This window comes from Phaseolus vulgaris, chromosome 10 (genome assembly GCF_000499845.2).
Source record: "Phaseolus vulgaris cultivar G19833 chromosome 10, P. vulgaris v2.0, whole genome shotgun sequence".
Taxonomy (NCBI): Eukaryota; Viridiplantae; Streptophyta; class Magnoliopsida; order Fabales; family Fabaceae; genus Phaseolus; species Phaseolus vulgaris.
The window spans coordinates 4,443,959-4,464,942 of NC_023750.2; the positions used below are offsets into that span (position 1 = coordinate 4,443,959).

Genomic DNA, 20,984 nt, shown 5'->3' on the forward strand with positions numbered 1-20,984 from the left:
GTGAGTCCTTGAATGATTAAGAACATTGATCCAATTCTTAAAAAATGCCTAATCATATTCCAACTCTTATTGAATCCATAACATGTTCATATCATATCCATATCATGTTCTTGGGTTCACATCATATTTGGTGGGTGATACTATCATTGACAAAAAAGAGAGAAAAAAGTGGGTCAAGTAAACACAATTTTTTTTTACCTACCAACTATAATGGGTGGGTAAAGATAGAGTATTGGATAAAGCTATTAATCCACAGATTATAAAAATTATACCAAAAAAATCTATGTTTTAATTAGGAAACATGTTTTATATGTTTCCAAATACACGAGTTTGTCTTGTTTCATTGTCTGAAACATTCAAACGTTTAGTCTTGTTTGTTTGAGAAATCGAGAATCCAAATTGAAAGTGTAAAAGTTGTGAAATTGAAATCCAAACCATGTCGAAATCGAAATCTTGAAAGTTATGAAATGGAACCAAAATCCATCTGAAATCAGCGTTCTCTAGATTGAAAATTTGTTCCCCAATTTTTTCAATCTATCATTCCGAAATTGAATCATAAATTTGTAACTCGTCTTTCAAAATTTACATTGAAATCTCAAATTTGTGGTTTCAATTTGTAAAACATGAAAACTTTTATAAAAAAAATCATTATTTTTTGTAGTCAAGTATCTTCAAACTTAGGTCATTCACCCAATCTTAAAGTAAGATTAAGCTTTCTTCTTAGACATATCTAAACATAAATTAAAAACAACTAAATATTTAAAAAATTAAGTTTTTGACTGCTTAAACTTAAATATATAATTTTCTTTTCTTTATAACTTCTTCATACATACACTACATTGAAAAATTAGTTGTAACTCTATTCAGAGATATAAAATCCAAGAATACATATCTTGTTGTAGTTTATTAGCTTTGACATGTTTTGTGTAATGTATTGTTTTTATGACCTTAACTTTGATATTGTCTTTTTATGTAGATCCCAATTTATTTTCACAGACATTTATTATCCTAACTTAACAACTTCTTCTTATAATAAATATTACTTTTTATACACATCAATTGGATACAATTATCTATTAATCACATCAATTAATTAGATACACAGTTCATTGTAAAAGATTCACAAATTCTGAACTCGAATATTCTCATCAGATTTGTGAAACATTTCTTCCAATTTTCTTCATTTTTATTATGAAGAGTGGATATTCCCTCACTTATTCCTTTTCTTTTTTCCCACGTCAAATCAAATCAACACAATCACATCTTATTCTCTCCCATTATTATTAACATAATTCCAAAACCTATTAAAACTTATATTATTTTCAGGACATTATCTTTTTATTATCAAACATAACTTCAAAATAATATTTTTTATTTTTTAGAAGATCCAATTCATATTACTTTTTATATTAACTATGTTTAGAATAAAATAGTATAAATTAAAAATATGCTGACTGTCAATTAGTATAGAAACAAAAACATTCTTATATTCTAGTCTAACTATTTTCTTTAATTTTAGGTGATTAGTTAATTAATTACTATAAATAAAATCATTATTTAAAAATAGTTTTTAAGTCTAACACAATCTCATACAATTACATTTTCTATAAGATGAGATTTGTATCCTCACTTATATATTAGTTGTCGATAAGACAAACAAATTTTCACTATAATAAATTTTAAATTACTCCTATACAAGATTAATTCAACCTTATCTAACAATTTATAAAATAAAGTTTTCATCAATTTATATTCTATAAAGATATTTCAATAATTATATCAACGTATTCGAGTTTTAGTTAAATTTTTGGTAAAAATACAGGTTTAATATTTTTTACGTGTTTAAGTCAATAATTAATTATAAGTTGAAACAAATTAAAGTAATTTTTAAGCTGGATAATGTGTCCCAAATTTTATGATTCCTTAATTTTTTATTACTTTGATATAAATTGTGAAAGAATTGATTTCAACCAATAATAGTAGAGTTTTGCATAGCCCATTTGGTTCTTGTAGTTCCCTCCCACACCACACAACGCAACGCAAAACGCAACGCGTTGTTGTGACTGTTCTTGGAGTGAGTTTGGTTAGGGCAGTTATGGAGTTCATACAGAGCCGCGTGGAGCCATGGATCAAGGACCAGCGGGCGAGGCTGTTAGGCCTCAAGGACAAGGTGTCGTGGGGCCCACTCCAGTGGCGGATGAAGTGGCCGTGGGCCTCCCACCGCGAGCACAAGAAGCGGATCCAGGAGGAGTACAACCGCCTCACCACGCTCTGCCGCGCACTCAAGGCGGACTCCGTCTCCGATTTGCAGGACCTCCTCTGCTGCATGGTCCTCTCCGAGTGCGTCTACAAGGTCACTTTCCTCGCTTCAATTTATCACGCTTCTCAAAATTAAAATAAGAATCGTAAAATGTTTGTTTGGATTGCGGTGTACATAATTCTGATTTGAGAGCAGCAATGTGTACTTCAATTTGTTCTTACTGTACTCGCGGTGTTGTTTTTCAATCGATTTTGAAGTTTGACGTTTGATGAAATGTTTTTTTTAAGTGAATTACCGAGGTGGAACTCTAAATTTGTTTGGATATCTTAGTTTGTTAGTTAAAGAATGGCATGTGACTGTGATATCGACGGCATTGTCAAGGTTTTTGAGATAGGACAAACCTTGCATACGGTTGCCTGTGCATATTTCTAGTTAGAATTTGAGTTTCACGTTGTTAGTACGTGAAGAAGGTTTTGTTGTAAAGATCTGTGGGTATTATTGAGAAAAATCTTTAATTCTAATTGGAGAACAATACATAGAGAAGTGCTTGCAAGTTTTATCCTATTTGAGTTTGGACAAAACTTACGTACAGTTGTGTATATGTTGTTTTTCAATTAGAATTGGAGTTTTACCTTGGTAATGTGCGGAAAAATGTTTAAATTATGGGATTATGCATATTATTGGGATTAAATTAATTCTAATTGAAGAACAAGACAAACATGTATAGAACTGTACGTAGTTTTTCTGTCTGGGGTGTTTGTGGTTTCTGTCAAGTGCTTATAGCAACATTGTAACTAATACAATTTTCTTGGGAGAGTTTTTGCATGAATATTTGGTAGTTGGTTAACTTATTACTCCTTGTTATTTCTGACTTATTATATCACAGAGACCTGCTGCTGAGATGATTCGAGCTGTAAATAAGTTTAAGGCAGATTTTGGTGGACAAGTTGTTGCTTTGGAGAGGGTGCAACCATCATCGGATCATGTTCCTCATAGGTGTTCATTCATTCTTTATAGAATTTAATCCTTCTTCTAATCTTATATTATTTGCATAATTCCAATATGCCATTATATATTTTTATATTAGGAGGCTTTTATCTTTTGTTATTGTTCTCATCCATTCTAAAATATATTTGGATTGTATTTTGGGGGTAAAGAATAGGCTATTTGGATTTGTTCACATTAATTGGTAGTGATCATCATTTTTAATAATTGTTTTTTAATGTAATGGCTTTGGATTGTTATTTTTAGTGTTTTTTTACAACTTAGCTTGTGAATTTCTTGAGAGTTCAAATTGCCAGAAGAAATAATTACTAATTTCACTTACCTTATTGGTAACTACTTAGATTGCTGCATTCTCTCTCAAAATAGAATTGTGCATTGAAGTATTTTGTCTATGCTTCTTCTCTTAGGCTCTAAAAGTTTATTTAGTGTTGGGTTCAAATTTGCTGGACTGTCTTCCTTAGGGTTCTTTTATTTGACTTATGCAGTGGATGAAATAGAGGAGGGATTTGGCTGTTATTCATAACAGAAAGATGTTGCTCATGATTAAGAAAAATAATAGACAAGAGAATAAACTCAATGTAGCTGGAATGAGAATGTTGCATTGTATGAAGGCATGTACTACACTAGTCGTACAAGATAGGAATAGGATCAGATACATTTGAGAAGAAGTTGGGGCAGTATTTTGGGGAAGATGGTAGAAGCTCATCTTATATGCTTTTCGTAGGCATGTGTGGAGAAGATCTACAATAATTCAAATAGATCAGATGGAGATTAGCAACTCTAGTGGTAAAGAGAGACTGAGAAAAACTATTATCAAACTATTATGGAAGATTAAGAGGTCAACAATTTGTCAATACTCCATAGACATGAATACATGATCTATGATAGAACATTTTTAAATTGTTTGATCCATGTAGTTGAACCCAACTAGTGGAATAAGACTTGGTTGTTATTGCTGTTGTTGTGTCATACTTATTTGGTTATTATGTTGTTGAAGGTATTTGTTGGCAGAGGCAGGAGACACTTTATTTGCTTCCTTTATAGGAACAAAGCAGTACAAGTGAGTTGTTTCATACGATTCTATGTGTGAGCCTTCAAAATTCATTTTAATTTCAAGAATCTTTACCTGTTTCTATTTTGATGAAAGGGATGTAATTGCTGATGCAAATATACTTCAAGGTGCCATCTTTCATGATGATGCTGTAGAGGAATCTGAAAAAGATGCATCAGCTGAATCTGACAATGATGAAAACCATAGTGGAAAAGACTATATGTGGAATCCTCTACAGTCGAGGTCTAAGAAACCGAATAAGAAATACAAACCTGCAGCTCATAGGGTAAATGACTGTTATCCAATATAATATATATTTTTATTAAATTAACTTGCAGACTCTTATACCTGGAGATTTTTAAATGGGCTCATAGTTTAAAAGGTTGACTGGATCCCATAGTTTCATAAACTTTTTTAATGAGTTCCTTAAATCCAGTCTGCTTATTATTATTATTATTATTATTATTATTATTATTATCAGTAGTAGTAGTATTTTGAATCTTTAGGGACCTGATACATAACTGTAACGACTTGATTGAAAATTTTCAAAATGTAAAGGAGCCTGTAGATTAATTTAACTATTTTGTCATTCTTATAGATTGTTGCTTCTTTATATGGTAAATTTATAATAGTTTAAATTCTATGGTTTTCTTATCTATTCTGCTTTATAATTTTTCAACTGTTAAACTCTATATAATCTTAGGATCTTATTCAACAGTAAAATTGCAACCTTGGTTTCTGGATATTTTAGTTTATAGCAATATTACTTGTGTAAATATTTATGTGTCGGATTTCAAGAATTTCCTTCATAATTTATATTACATCTCAGGGTTTCATGGCTCGTGCTAAAGGAATACCTGCTTTAGAATTATATAGGCTTGCTCAAAAGAAGAAACGCAAGCTTGTTCTATGTGGTCATTCACTTGGTGGAGCAGTGAGTTTGATTCATCCATTTTGGAATTTAAAGCATTGCTTCATTATTGTTTGAACAAATTACATGTGCGAAGTTCCTTGTATTCTACACAGGTAGCTGCATTAGCTACTCTTGCCATTTTGAGAGTAATTGCTGCTTCATCTTCATCTTCATCAAAGGAAAATGAAAATGTCTCTATCAAATGCATTACATTTTCTCAACCTCCTGTTGGAAATGCTGCTTTGAAGGAGTATGTTTTCCCTGTACTTTTTTTCTCAATTTCTAAATTGGTTAGCTGCTTGTTCTTTTTCAAACCTGCAAAACTAGAATATTAATTGTTTATTTCTTATTTTTTTTTTGCTTTTCTTTGCAGCTATGTTAATAGAAAAGGTTGGCAGCATTATTTTAAGAGTTACTGTATTCCGGAAGATTTGGTTCCCCGTATTTTATCTCCTGCTTATTTTCACCATTATAATGCTCAGACTCAGCCAGGACCTTCTGAAAATGAAACTAACAGCTCATTATTGAGAAAACACGAGCAAGGGTTAGGGAAGTCAAAAGAGAAGGACACAGAGCAGTTGGTTTTGGGGGTAGGGCCTGTGCAGAAATCGTTCTGGCGACTCTCAAGGCTAGTTCCTTTGGAAGGTCTACGGAGACAATTTAGTACAGGCAGAGAAAGAGGGATCAGTTCTGATGAGAGAAATTCACTGCCTGATTCTCTTGCAAATACTTTGATTGAGGAGGAAGTAGTTGCACCGCAGTTGCTTGAAATACAAGAGGGTTCTGATGGCATATCACTCAAGCCTTTACCTGAAGCTGATAAACATTCATCAGAGGTTCCAATGAATGGGAAAACAGATACAAAGAACAATGTGATGACTGGAGATGAGAAAAAGTGGCGAAGAGGGCCTTATTTGCCTTCATATGTGCCATTTGGACAGGTATTTGATTTGATTCAGTTTTCTTTTGCAGTCACCATAGATTCTATATATGTTTTTACTTTCTTGCTTTTTCATGGTGTACTGCTTTTGCATGTTATTTTTTTTTTGTGCTTGCATGCAAAGGATTGGTTGATTTGTCCTATAAGATAAAAAAAAAACTAGATCAGAAACTAGAATGAGATTAGATCTTCTTTACCAAATCCTTAATTGCCAATCTGAACGAGTATGATGGCAGAATGGACAAGAGCAAAATCCACAAGAGTGACTGAATGAACTACCAGTAATTTGAGAGCCTGGTCTCTCCCACCGAAAATTAATTCTCACCAACTAACTCGATCATCCTCTCCTCCCATCTTCATAATTATTGTAATCAACTGACTTATTTTTTTTATAGATAACAGAACTGTCAATATTCCCCATGTGGATAGTTCCCCCTAAACCTTCACCTGGTCCTCGAGGTAAACAGCTTATGGCTTTTGAAATTGTTGTTCAGTTGATTGAAGCATGTTCACTAACCCAATTCCACCCTTTAGTACAAGAATATCTTCCAGTCCTCCTGGGTCGAACATAAACATATGAATACTCCTGTACTCCGTTAGTCCTCCGTTGAGTTTCCTATGGTATTTTTGGCCTTGAAACAGAGCATCAGTGGCTCTTAAATTTTACTAAGATCCCATGGCTCCCTTTGCAATCTGCACTACTCCACATGGTTTTAGCTAATAATTATTAATATCCTTCACCTCATTGCCCTTTGGTGGGCTGGTGGTACTACCCAAAACCTCCATTGTTGCCATTGGTCCCTGGTTTTCCTTGTATCAAACATAAGGCTTCCCTCAATTTTTTGCCTCCTCTTTTCCTCCCAAAAATGATCCATCTCTATCAGTCTCATTCTTGATCTCAAGAACTTCGTTTTTTGTTTCAGTCTTCTGATTCGTTGTCCTGAATGTTGTTTGTTTCTCCCAATTTTTGCTTCTTTCTTTCCCTTCTGTTCTCTTCTTACCTTCATCTTCTGTTATCTTTTCTTGCTGCCTTTTGTCTGCTAAAGCCACTATTTTACAGTGGTTTGAAGGTTAGTGTTTTAGGAAAACCTAATGATTAAGGCATTGGATTCTATAATCAATATCAACCAGGCTTTAAATTGTATGCACTTGACAATGCAAAATCAATTTTTAATGTACAGGACCAAAAGCAAAGGAGTAAAATGATCCCATATCTTGTGTTTTTCCTCAATTAATATACATTTTATTTCCAATTTTTTGTTTCTTTTAATTAATTTTGGACTCATTGGAACTTGTTTCATGTAAGACAGCTTTATTTATTGGGAAATTCTGCTGTAGAGTCTCTATCAGGTGCAGAGTACTCAAAGTTGACATCGGTATGAGCTTTTCTTCATTGCTTATCAATCTTTGATATAGTTCCAGTGTCCCATTTTAGGCTTAGGGTTTATCTTCCAACTTTATATTTATGAATATGGTAGTGTAAGTTCTCTCATTTTGTTTTCGTTTGGCAAAGACATTTTCAGGTCAGATCTGTGATTACTGAATTGAGGGAAAGACTTCAATCACATTCAATGAAATCATATCGATCTCGATTTCAGAGGTAACCATCTGTCTCATCAGGTTACGCTAATAGAATTGGGTTTACATAGTTTCCAAAATTATTGCACACCTAAATGATCATATACTTACGTCATCTCAAGATTCATGCCCAAATCATCTTATCTACTGTAAATATTTCCGAGGATATGTCCTCTAAGCTTCTTGAATTCCATCTAATGGGCTAATTATTGTTTGAAGTTTTTAATAATGCTTTTCTACATTAATTGGTGTTTCATAGAGGAATAATACTTCTTTTCCTTTCTGGGTTGCAGAATCTATGACCTTTACATGAATGATGATTCCTCAGCTTTCTCTGGGATTGATCAGTTTCCTCATCTGAAGCAATGGCTTGGGTTTGCAGCTGCTGGCACTGTGGAGCTTGGTCACATAGTTGAGTCCCCTGTTATTCGAACTGCAACCTCAATTGTTCCTTTAGGATGGAATGATGGACTAGGAGCAAAAAATGGAGAACCTCTGAAAGTTGATATTGCTGGTTTTGGGTTGCATTTATGTACACTGGTTCATGCTCAAGTGAATGGTAACTGGTATTGTCATTACCCCATGAAACATCACTACTTATTGGTTTAGTTTTCTTTTGATAAAATTTCTCAAGACTAATTGGATCTGTTTAGATTTGTGGTGGGTGGAAACAGGAGTAGGCCATAGGCAGAGAAAGAATTAGTAGTTATATTATAACGGTCAGAAATACAAACCGTTAAAGTACCAGAAAATATCATGGTTTTCAAGATATCACTTGGTGATTTGTGAACGAAACAAAAGAATACATTAGCTAGCATATATTCATGGATTTTGAACATATTAAACAGGACGGCCTGTCATTGTATACAGCATCTATACTACAGTAAATAGGATTTTTTCTATTTCTTATCTAAATTTCTCTGATTTAAAATAAGCTTAGTAATTTTAATTGAAAGATTGTCACTGGCCCACAATCAACCCTACTTGCTCAAGGAGATCTATTGTAAGATTCGTACCTGCTTCAATGGAGTTTTACATGGTTTGGACCCATAAGAACAATCTCATCTGGCATTCTCTTGCTGGTGCAGTAAGTTTGTTGTACCATATAAAACAAGTATGAGAGAGTCATAAATAACAGGATTAACTATTTAGTACAATATCCCAGGCTTGACCCAATCATGTTTGTCAAGCAAATAAATCACCACCAGAGGCAAAGGTCTTGCGAGTTCACAATAGGAAGAAAAAGGTCAATAATTGTAACTAGACTGTTTGTTAGCTTTCTGTCTTGGGGTAGTTAGCAGACAGTTAGAGCTAATTTACAAGTGAACTCTCTAAAGTGTAATAGAGGAATCGTGTGTAATTGGAGGGTTTGGACTGGGCTTTATCCCAGTGTGAAAGGAGATTGCTCTTTTGTATGGTTCTTATGCTTTCTTTCACAGTAAAGGGCATATTCCAATTTTTTCCATTATTCTCTCTCTTTCCTGGACTTTAATTAGCTTTAACTATCTTTCTCAATGTTCCTAACAAATCCCATGCACTCTTAAAGTTCAATAACCTAATGCTAACCCTTAAATCCTCCTAACAGTATTTAATATTTCTTTGACATATTTGTTATTAGTAGCATCTGTCTTGTTACTCCATCTCCATTGATTGTTGTGATTGCTAATATATTTTTGGTTTAGTGCATGAAAGCATCTTATTTTTTTTGTTAAAGTGCATAATGTCTCATTTTTCTAGTAGTGTTTTAAAGTTATGTTTTTATGAGCACTCTTCTGAACTGTCCATGTCATAGTTTGAATTGAAAATTTACGTATCTTATCTGAATGTGTTTAATCTTTTTGTTGGAGATGATTAATTTGTGTTCAGAAAAGCAGTTTTTCCAAGGCCAAGTGCAGCTGTTATTTGCTGGGGCCTATAATATTACAGGGGAAAAAAGTTAAACATACATTTTACAGGCTATGTAAAAAAGTTTCTGAATTAAGTGATTCATAATAAAAATGGGCTGGGAAGTAGATTCATGAAATTTCAAGATACTCATTATCATTACAAATCCTGGGGATTGGATTTCAATGGGTTGGAGGACGTTCCATTCCCTTCCATCCTGTTCCTCTGCACGAACAAACTATATCAAAGTTTTCCAATATCATCTCTCTAGTCCAATTGGTTCATGTAAAGCTTTGGTTACATATGTAACCATATATATTATGGATGCTTGAGTATAGGTGGTTTCTGGAGCTGTCAATGACCTTGTTTTATTATATTAGAGCAGTTTTGCTTTTCCTATTGATCTGAAAGCCTTTGTTTGGTTGTGTAGATGGGTGAAGATGAAAATAAAATAGGATGTTTGGTAGGAATGAAAGAGGAAAGAAATAATTTTAGAAAATGGTGGGACCCATTGTACTATTTGTCACCTATTTCTTGTATCTATGTCTCTTTCCATCTCTTCTCTATTTTGTCTTGAACCAAATACTTTCGCTTCTTATTTCTCATCTCATTTCCATCTTACTTATTTCTCTCCTCTCTACCAAACACAATGTTTATAATCTAGATTGCTTTATTAGTGACCTAGGATGGAACAAAACTAATATATTTGCTATGTAATTCAACATAGTAATTAAAATATGCTAAACGTCACCCCTTTCCTGTTGTTTCTCATTACATATTATTTCTGCAAAATAACTTCAATACGTCTAGAGGTGTGTGACATTTATTTAATGTTCATTAGGTGTTCAACTACAGTTGAATCATTTCCTTCTCCGCCAAACTATTCTTCAAATCAAGGAATCCAGCCTGAGATACAGAGGTTGAGAATATTAGTTGGTCCTCCGCTAAGAAGTCCACCAAAACATCAAACTGTGTTAGACTCATTGATGCCTGCTTTTACTTCTGTTGACTCTGAGACTGCAAGTAGTTCAGCACCTGTTGACAAGGATAAATTCATCCGTCCAGAAAGTTTAAACAACTTTGTAATATTTTGCACCAGTGACTTTACAACTGTTTCCAAAGAAGTTCATGTGAGGACCCGCAGAGTACGATTAATTGGGTTAGAGGTATAGGCAATTTTTCTTAGGGGCAGATCATTTAACTCCTTTTATTATCTGTCTAATGACCTACATGAGTTTGCTATGTGCAGGGAGCTGGTAAAACTACCCTTTTAAGGGCTGTCTTGAATAAATGTAAACCAAATACTGCTGCCAATGATGATGCAGTTTCAGAGGTTGTGAGAGAAGTTATTGCTGATGGTTTGTGCTATTGTGACTCCAATGGAATAAATATGCAGGTTTTCCATTTTCCATTATTTTTATTTGTCAGATTATTATTATTCATAGAAAAAAACAAGGATGTTCTTCATTTCTGAAGTTGCCTGCTCTATAGGTCAAGCAACCTAATGTTAACCAGCTGAATGTCTGTTGCTTGTACTAGTTTCATTCTATATTTGTTTTCTACTTTATGGCAATGGTCTGTGTTATTTTTATGAATGCCAAAGTGTTGAAGCAATCCTAGAACGTTTTTTTTTTATATTCAGGAGGGTAATGGTGTTGTTATCAACCTATTACGTGTATTATATGTTTCATGTTTCAATGAATTCTGATTAACATTTTAGTCAACACAGTGTGCAAACTCACTATTTTTAGTGTTCTTAATACATAACTACTTGAGCTGGATATAGATTCTTCTCAGTTTAATTTTGTAGAAAAATATTGTTATAACCGAGTGGTGTCAAATACTGAAGTTAAGCAAACATTTGAGGTGCATATTTATGATTGCTTGTAAGAGATTGGCCATGAACACTAGTAGCTTTCTGTTCATGTTAGATTGAAAGTAAACAGTTTTTTTTTAAATTGTTTTGCAGGAACTAAATGTGGAAACTTCTCGCTTCAGGGATAAACTATGGCTTGGAATACGTGATCTAAGTCAAAAGACAGATTTGATTGTTTTTGTTCATAACTTATCCCATAGCATACCCCGATGTAGTAATTCAAATGATAATCAACAAAGGCCAGTCCTGTCACTTTTCTTGGATGAAGCTAAAACTCTTGGAATTCCTTGGGTTCTTGCAATCACAAATAAATTTGCTGTTAGTGCACACCATCAAAAGGCAGCAATTGAGGCTGCTTTGACAGCATACCAAGCATCACCTAGCACGGCTGAAGTTTTAAATTCTTGTCCATATGTTATGCCTGGATTTGTTGGGGCTTCTATTTCTTTGGACGCAATCAATACAAATTCTACTAAAAGGGTGGGTGCTGAAAAGTTTATATTTGCTCCTATTAACTTCATTAGGAAGCCTTTCCTTAAAAGGGAGATTGTTTTTCCAGTAGAAGGAGTAAATTCTCTTTGTCAGCAAATTCACCAAATTCTCCGAAGTCGCGAGGAGTCTTCCTTTCAGGTGGGAAAATCTTTAGTATATCAAATCTTGTGTTTTTTGAATATTTTTACTACTACATAATTTTCTTTAGCTTATATTTCACTTCAAACTGTGATTATGGTTATTAGAATAACAGACTTTATTATTAATTAAAATTTATTGAGATTCCCCTTTGCTATTTGACAAGACTCATTATGAATTTCAATCAATAATAAAGGATATTAGAGGATATGTTTCTAGCACTTCTATTGTGGCTTTTGATCTAAATATTATCATCATAGAATGGTACGTTACATGCTTTTATAATATTCATTCTTGAGCTTTCACTAAATGCTGAAATTTTTTAGCGTAGTTGGTCATTGTCATTGACATATTTGAAAAGCTTTGATTGCCAAAGAATATTTGATATTGTCCCCACTCTTCAAAATTAAGTTCAATAAATAGCATATATAAAATAAGCTTTATTTCAGATCTTTCAACTAAAAGCTTAAAAGTATAGAAGAGTCAATTGTTAACCGTTGCAAATAAGGAACAATTAGGAAAGCTCTATAGACTAGTTAATAATTGCTCAGGTAGGGTGCACCCAAGATAGAGGGTATTTGGGTCTTGATGTAGTTGTAGTATTTGTATAGATATAACGGTTAGTTATTAGGTAAGTATCTCAACTATTTAGATTATTTATATTGAATTCCTTTTTATAGGTTGCATAAGCCATAACATTGATCCTCCTCTGAGTGTTATTAAGTAGTACAAGTCTATACTAAAAAATTGAACTCATTTGGTGCATGTTGAAAATATTTGCCTAAATATTTTTAATTTGAAGTGGATTAAATTAGTTTTTAGGAGTTTTTGGTATGTTTCAAATTTTAATATATTGTTCAGAGAAAGAGAAAGATACGGGTTTTATAATCTAAATTTAGGAAGCTATTAGTTTGTTTCTAAGATTAAGATAATACTAATATTTGAATTTTTCTTATATTTTTGCTCTATATAGAGTTCATGACCAACATATTGTTGAAGCTCTTTCACATAATACATCTCTAATTCTTTCAAACTATATTTTATAAACAAAAAAAACCAACTAAGCAGTAGATCCAGCTTACTATATTTTGGTAAGCGATGCTCAAATATTCCAGTTCTCTAACATTGACTAAGAATACTATAAGAGGAAAAAGTCAACTCATGTAAACCTTGATGTGGATTATGATGATATATTACTTATTTACTTACAAACTTTTGTGGTTTGATTTTGAAAGGCGTGTATCTAGTGTCGTAGACATAGATTAACATTACATTAGTACCAATTTCGGTGTAAGAGGTGTCAAATAATGGTGTTACCAATCACTTGTCAAATTATCACTGGAAAAGAAATTGACTAGTTGACTTAAATGGAAAGGTGCATATTTTCACTCAAAGGGATTCTTATCCTATATGACATTTACTTATACCTTTATTTTTTTTCTTTTTAACATCCACTTTTAATTTTGCACCCTGTAATTTTATAAAAAAATTATCTTTTCACTTCAAGTGTTTTAAGTTTAAAGCTCCAACTTCCATCTTCACACCTCTTTTACTATGTGTGAAATTTTTGGCCCCCTTACATTTTTTCCATCCTTGGCGGCATTATGTAATGTTAAAGTTTGAGCTATAATAGATTGGGACCTTTAGAGGTCATCCTTTTGCTGGAAGTATGTGCTCATGTACTTTGCTTAAGATTTCCAGTGCTTTTTAATACCATCTACTCCCTTGTGTTTTGAGCCCATCAGCTACACTAAAATATATTGGTAGTTAATATATTCATGTAGAGTTAGCCATTTGTTTTTTTGTATTTTTTAAGAAAATGATTTATAATTAAAAATATAAAACCAATTATGATAATTAGACAAGTTTTCTAGAAATTGTTAGGGTTAAAGCCCTTCAAAGATAATTTTAAAGTTTTTTTTTCTCTGAAATCAGGAAAAGTTGCTTGCAAAAAAAGGTTACCATGACAGCATTTTATCATAGGAGATAAATTACCTGTCTTCTTATGAGTGATATAATCAATAGTTACCTGTATAAATATACATTTTTTTTATGATGAGGTATCCTCGTTGAGGTACTTATGCAGCCCATCCCAGAAGAACTTTCGTGTTGGCTCAAGCCATTGACGTATGTTTGGCATCAGAGTAGATTTCTACCCATTTCTTTTTACCAAAACCATAACCTTGGAGTCCACTTTTTTTTTCTTGGGTAACCTGAATTGCGACAGTTCCGTTCTCTGTTTTCTGCATAGTGAAAACTGAAAATTTGACTTCCAAACGAGTGTAAAGCATCTTCAGATTCTACTCCTGATGTTATGATGGCCCTTGCTTTTGCAGTTAAGGGTGTGTGGTGCCTTTTTCCAGTGAGGTTCTTCCACTAAACAATGTGTGTGTGGTGAATCTTGTAATGACGCAGTTCTTTAGATACTTCACTCAAGATAAAAGATGGAAATCTGGTTAAATAGAAGTTTAGTTATTAGGCTCCCTCTTTAGACATTCTACATCAAGAAGATGATAAAATTTCTGAGTTATTGCTAAACAAGCAGTTCTATTGGGTTAGAAGTTCAATTTGTTATACTCAAGATCCCATGTTTCAGGTAGTGAAACTTTGTTGAGATCTAATACAATTTCACAAAACTAACCTGTATGGGGAGAATTGTTCTTCGCTTATATATACTAATTTGGTCATAATGATAGTCAATGTGGGATCTCCAATATACATTTTCATCTCAATGACTGAACTTTTTCAGGATTAAATATTTACAGCTGAGTTTGATAACTGCCTGATAGATAAAGCAATCATCAGTATGATAATTTCTAATATTATTTTAGAATTTGGGTTTGGGACCTCACCAAACTTGAGAAAATCTGCTTGTATGATAAGGATGGGCTGTTCTCCACTAGTACACATTATTTTGGTCACGTCACTATCGATATTGGATTTCTTCCAACATTAATCATACATACTCATTGCTGTTTTGTTGGTGCACAACTTGTGGTCATGTTTTTCATTGCACAGTCTGATTTATTTTTGTATAAAAGTTCACACTAACAAATTGGATTACTTATTAATGATTTGACCTCAGGAATTTGCAAGAGATAGGCTTACGATGGAGTTGGCACGAGAAGAAGCAATGTCAATTGAAGCAAGTAGAGATGCTCGAGCAAAGGCAAATTCATTGAATTCTGCTGCTGTGGGGGCATCTGTTGGTGCTGGTCTTGGCCTTGTCCTAGCAATTGTAATGGGTGCAGCATCTGCCCTGAGGAAGCCCTAAGGACCAATTTTTCCTTACAATTGACCCGGGCCTTGCTCAACACAAGTTGGATCCTGTCTTCCCGGTGCTCAATTAATTTTTGCTATCAGGATTTCATTCTTTAACTAGATCATAGATATAGATAGAAGAAAAGTATACGAACCCAAATTTTAATTTATTTGTCAACCTAGCACCATATTTCACTCATTTATTTATTAAATTATTTTTAATTCTTGAATTTTGAGTTTGTTATATGGTGAGGAATGGTAAAAATGCAAGTAGATTGGTGTCCAATGAAATTGTGCTGATTGAGCTAAATAGTGTGAATGCATCATCCATGTTTATTTCAAAGAGTCCAATGTCACCAACTAAATGACCAATGGGACAAAACTTAGTCATGTTCCCTAAGTATTCATTATGTTATTAGTAGAGTTTATGAAAATTTAAACAATGAAAAACTATACGAATATATATATATATATATATTATTAAAACTAAAAAAATATATATCCAAAATCTTGTATATTCCGAGGGAATTATAGTAAAATTTATTTGAATTGTATTTCTAACTAAAGGCTATTATTTTATTTGATCCGCATTTTTAATATTTTAAATAATAAATATTTCTCGTAATTGACAATTGTAATTTTATAAACCATGTTAACTCATAAATTATCTATTAGCTATAATTTAGTTTACTTTATTAAAAAGTAAAACAATACAAATATATTTATCACATACTGCTTTTACCAAAAAAAATATGTATTACAAATTTATACAATTTATTTTTCGTCGTTATCTCTTCTCCCTTAAATTTCTTTTCACATTATTGTTCTAGTTCTCACAGCTAATAGCTATTGTAAGACTATTATATATATAGTATTTTTATCGAAGGATATATACATATATATATATATATATATATATATATATATATATATATATATATATATATATATATATATATTGGTAAAAGTGTATATCTGTTTACCAGTAACTATTTTAAATAATATGCATAATCACTAGAATAATTTTAAAAGGATCTGATTAATGAAATCTAAATATACATAAAAATTATAAAACTTACACCAACAAAATAATAAAGTTGGCAACACCTAACAAATGAAAGTAAAGCATTTAAATGGTTAAAGAAATATTTATTAAAACTCAATAGTTTACCTAAGGGTTCGATATTTTATCCAACGTTCATGTTTTAAGATAACTAATCATAGAGCAACACCTCTCCATTTTTCAATCAACATCTTAAATTTGTTTAGTTTTACTATTTTACAATAATATAATAAGATCCATGACTTCCTCCAAAAAAACAATTGAAAATTTGGAACATTCTTAAAGAAATAATAATAATAATAATATTTTTTTAAAAAAATATTATTTTCTTAAAAATTCCTTCTCTCCAACGCTTATCATGGAAAGCCGTCTCTAAAAAAGGTTAAAACTTAATCATAACGTAAGACTGGATCGGTGGCATTGCCATGCATGATTACAAACACAAAGAGACTGTTACGTATGCTGCTAACCTCACCCGACTGTCTCCTCTCCTCTCCCACCACCCACTCCACTTCTCCTGTCATTTTCTTTGTCACCGCCATCAGGTACACCAATTTCTCCTTCACCTTTTTCTGAATCTCTCTTTCTAATTTCCCAATCTCCCATCATCTACTTATCATTCATATAGACAACACATGTTGTTGTTCTCCGATTACAACTAAAATTTGATGTTGATGATAATTTGGGTAATGAATAATTCCAATAAATTTCGTAGTGCATTGCCAAGATTTGTAATTTTAGTCAAATCCTCAATTTTGCTTTGTGCATACCATTTGTTTTGGTCAATTTGAATCCTAAACGTAACATTTTTTTTAATATTTCTTGAGAGGTTGGTTGCATAAGAATTGGTGTAATACAATGAGGTTGTGACAAGAAATATGTTTTCAGATTGAGGAAGTTAAGGAACAATGGATGTGAAAACAAAAAGGAGAGTTGATGTAGAGAATGGTGATGAAGGAGAAGACTTGGTTCTGGCAACTCTGGTTGCCAATGGAGATGACATTAGTCCTCTTGTGAGGCATGCCTTCGAAATGGGGCGCCCCATGGGGCTCCTACGCCAACTGGATTTTGTGGTGAAGAAAAAGGAAGCTGAAATTGAGGCAATGTGCAAGACTCACTATGAGGAATTCATCCTTGCAGTTGATGAACTTCGTGGTGTGTTAGTTGATGCTGAAGAGCTCAAGAGTGAACTCCAAAGTGACAATTTCAAGTTGCAGCAGGTTGGCAGCACCCTTCTTGTGAAGCTTGAGGAGCTTTTTGTATCATATACAGTGAAGAAGAATGTGACTGAAGCTATAAAAATGTCAAAGAACTGTATGAAAGTGCTGGAGTTGTGTGTGAAGTGCAACAATCATATTTCTGAAGGCGAGTTTTATCCTGCATTGAAAACTGTTGATTTGCTTGAGAAGAATTACATAGAGAATATTCCTGCCAAGGCTCTCAAAAAGGTGATAGAGAAAAGAATTCCTTCCATAAAGTCACACATCGAGAAGAAAGTATGCAGCCAAGTTAATGAATGGATGGTACAAATTCGAAGTTCTTGTAAAATAATTGGGCAAACGGCAATTGGTCGTGCTGCATCGAATCGCCAGAGGGATGAGGAAATGCTGGAAAGGAAGAGAAGGTCTGAAGGATTGAATATTTCAGTAGTTGGTGATCAAACTTACAATTTGGTGGTTGAAGAAGATGAAGATTCTGCCATGAAATTTGATCTCACACCCCTCTATCGTGCTTGTCATATTCATAGTTGCCTTGGGATCCTAGAGCAGTTTCATGAATATTACTACAAGAATAGATTGTTACAACTGAATTCGGATTTGGAGATATCTTCAATGCAACCCTTTATTGAGTATTATCAGACATTTTTGGCTCAAATTGCTGGGTATTTCATAGTGGAAGATAGGGTCCTGAGGACTGGTGGTGGGCTTCTAGAGCCTGATCAGGTTGAAACTATGTGGGAAACTGCTTTAGCAAAAGTAACATCAATGTTAGAGGTGCAATTCTCCCATATGAAATCTGCCACGCATCTTCTCCTGGTTAAGGATTATGTTACACTTCTTGGGTCTACTCTTAGACAATATGGATATGACATTGGCCAACTTCTTGATGTGCTTGATAATAGCCGTGACAAATACCATATTCTTCTTTTGGAAGAATGTCGGAAGCAAATCGTTGAGATTCTTGGCAGTGACACATATGAGCAGATGGTGATAAAAAAGGATTCTGATTATGAGAATAATGTTCTGTCATATAATCTTCAAACATCAGATATTATGCCTGCTTTTCCATATGTTGCATCATTCTCCTCCATGGTACCTGATGCTTGTCGCATTGTGAGATCCTTCATCAAAGGCTCTGTTGATTACTTATCTTATGGTCCACGTAGCGGTTTCTTTGATATTGTGAGGAAGTATTTGGACAAGCTCCTGATTGAAGTATTGAATGAATCTTTGCTTGACATCATCAATAGTGCAAGTATCTCTGTGTCTCAGGCCATGCAGCTTGCTGCAAACATAACTGTTCTTGAAAGAGCTTGTGATTTTTTCCTTCGACATGCAGCTCATCAGTGTTGCATACCCGTTCGAACAGCTGAGAAGCCCCAATCTAATTTGACTGCAAAGGTATTACTGAAAACTTCGAGGGATGCAGCTTATATTACTCTGCTGAGTTTGGTCAACACAAAGTTAGGTGAGTATATGAATCTTATAGAATGTATCAACTGGACTACAGAGGAGACAAAGACAAGTGGAAATGACTACATAAATGAAGTGATATTTTACCTAGATTCACTTATGTCCACAGCACAACAGATTTTACCCCTAGATGCTATGTACATGGTTGGGACCAGTGCACTTGAGCATATTTCCAACACAATTGTGGGAGCTTTCCTTAGTGATAATATCAAAAGGTTTAATGCAAATGCAGTTATGAATATCAACAATGATGTTAAAATGTTGGAGAATTTTGCAGATGACCGGTTTTATTCTTCCGGTCTGTGTGAAACTTATGCAGGAGGTGGTTTTAAGAGCTGTCTGATAGAAGCACGACAGTTAATCAATCTTCTGTCAAGTAGTCAGCCTGAGAACTTCATGAATCCTGTTATAAGGGAGAAAAATTACTATGCACTGGATTATAAGAGGGTAGCATCCATTTGTGAAAAATTCAAGGATTCTGCAGATGGAATCTTTGGAAGTCTTTCAAATAAAAACACAAAGCAAACTGCTAAAAAGAAATCAATGGACATGCTCAAAAAGCGACTAAAGGATTTCAATTGACTAGACTTGGAATATTATTCTTTCATTTCAACTAGGGTATAATTGTAGTGTTCTTCTATTATGGATGTTTAACTATCAGTTGATTAGTGTTCTGTATTGCCTGATTTTTTTTCATATAATAAAAAATCATTTCTGTCTTTAGTTTGTTTATTTACTATATCACCATGCCTTTCACACAAATAAATGTTTCTCCCACTAGAATGAAGAAGTTTCAATCAAAGTTTGTCATCTGCTTTTGATTTCATTTTCACTGCTTTAGTTACTTTTGCCTTGTATTGATAGATCCCAACACTGATTGCATGTACAAAGACAGATCATGCTAATCTATTTTTCTTGGGGCTAGCTATTCTCATTATCCTACATTTTTCTAACTAGCTCAGGCAAATGGAAGTGGCCATCAAACATCTTGCTGCAAATTAAACTCAAACTAGCATGACCCTTTTGTTCATAAAAGCATGCTGCAAGGTTTTTAAAGAAAGTGTAAATCTTGTTGCAAGTTAAACTGAAGCATCTTGTTATATATTGATAGAAACTGGATCTAATTACAGAAAGTGAAATCTTTATCCAACATCTTGTTGCAAATTATACTCAATACTGGTCAGCTGAGAGGTTACTTTGATGGAAGCACTACAGCAAATAGTGCAACGAGCTTGGTCTTTCTGGTACTCATTGAAAGATCTCTCTATTGGGATAACTGCCCCCACCTTTTGCTTCCAAACTTTTTTTAGTATTGGGGTTCTAAAACCTGAAGAATCTGAAGAGTTGGGTCGGGTTAGGGAAGCAAAAAGGGACCTTCTTTGGTGGGATTGACAATGACAAGGCTACAAATTTTAAATTTGAAATCAGATCAGCAGGTGGAGGAAGTGTTTCATCAGGAGGGTGAAATATGAAAGTTTCTTTGAGGAGTTCGCCAAGACCAATGGCAAAGAAACCAGCCGTGTTCCTTATCAATAGGGATCCTGCAGGTGCAAGTGTTCTAGGGAGTATCTTTAACTAGCTGAGATCTATGTGGCTAGAGTAATACACATCAGAAAAGAAGATCAATTTCTCTCCAATTCAAGGATTCTTGGTAATCCAGAACCCTCTGCAAAGAATAACACAAAGAACTGTAAAAATTTCTTCATCACATGACATGAGTGGTGAAAGAGAGTAATGACAGACAGTTAATGTCTGCTCATTTCAGAAATCAATTGGCTGAGTGTCTTTGACAAGAGTTCTTTTTCTCTGTACATTGACCAATATTTTATT

General features: G+C 33.6%; 2 protein-coding genes across 3 annotated transcripts; both read left to right on the plus strand.

The window, feature by feature from the left end:
- Positions 1-1,979: 1,979 nt before the first annotated feature.
- On the plus strand, positions 1,980-15,628 carry LOC137818488 (uncharacterized). 2 transcript variants are annotated; one of them, XR_011082079.1, is made up of 15 exons: positions 1,982-2,353; positions 3,147-3,256; positions 4,263-4,325; positions 4,413-4,602; positions 5,146-5,250; positions 5,343-5,479; positions 5,603-6,170; positions 7,480-7,545; positions 7,693-7,769; positions 8,041-8,313; positions 10,473-10,797; positions 10,881-11,027; positions 11,601-11,987; positions 12,067-12,137; positions 15,223-15,628. XR_011082079.1 is itself a non-coding variant. In XM_068621944.1 (14 exons), the coding sequence occupies exons 1-14, from the start codon at positions 2,096-2,098 to the stop codon at positions 15,409-15,411; spliced, it is 3,045 nt and encodes a 1,014-aa protein (XP_068478045.1). In that variant the 5' UTR covers positions 1,980-2,095; the 3' UTR covers positions 15,412-15,628. The 2 variants fall into 2 exon arrangements, 1 of the variants encoding a protein (XP_068478045.1); XM_068621944.1 differs by having other exon boundaries at positions 1,980-2,353; positions 11,601-12,137.
- Positions 15,629-16,871: 1,243 nt separating this feature from the next.
- Positions 16,872-19,875, plus strand: LOC137819683 (exocyst complex component SEC15A). Its single transcript, XM_068623600.1, has 2 exons — positions 16,872-17,006; positions 17,350-19,875. The coding sequence occupies exon 2, from the start codon at positions 17,370-17,372 to the stop codon at positions 19,734-19,736; it is 2,367 nt and encodes a 788-aa protein (XP_068479701.1). The 5' UTR covers positions 16,872-17,006; positions 17,350-17,369; the 3' UTR covers positions 19,737-19,875.
- Positions 19,876-20,984: the final 1,109 nt, after the last annotated feature.

What these genes read in the sequence shown, in the direction of transcription:
- LOC137818488 (XM_068621944.1), top strand. Translation starts at nt 2,096, where the DNA reads ATGGAGTTCATACAGAGCCGCGTGGAGCCATGGATCAAGGACCAGCGG. An exon ending in ACAAACCTGCAGCTCATAGG is followed by an intron (nt 4,603 to 5,145) that starts GTAAATGACTGT and finishes ATTACATCTCAG; the next exon opens with GGTTTCATGGCTCGTGCTAA. An exon ending in GTCATTCACTTGGTGGAGCA is followed by an intron (nt 5,251 to 5,342) that starts GTGAGTTTGATT and finishes TATTCTACACAG; the next exon opens with GTAGCTGCATTAGCTACTCT.
- LOC137819683 (XM_068623600.1), top strand. Translation starts at nt 17,370, where the DNA reads ATGGATGTGAAAACAAAAAGGAGAGTTGATGTAGAGAATGGTGATGAA.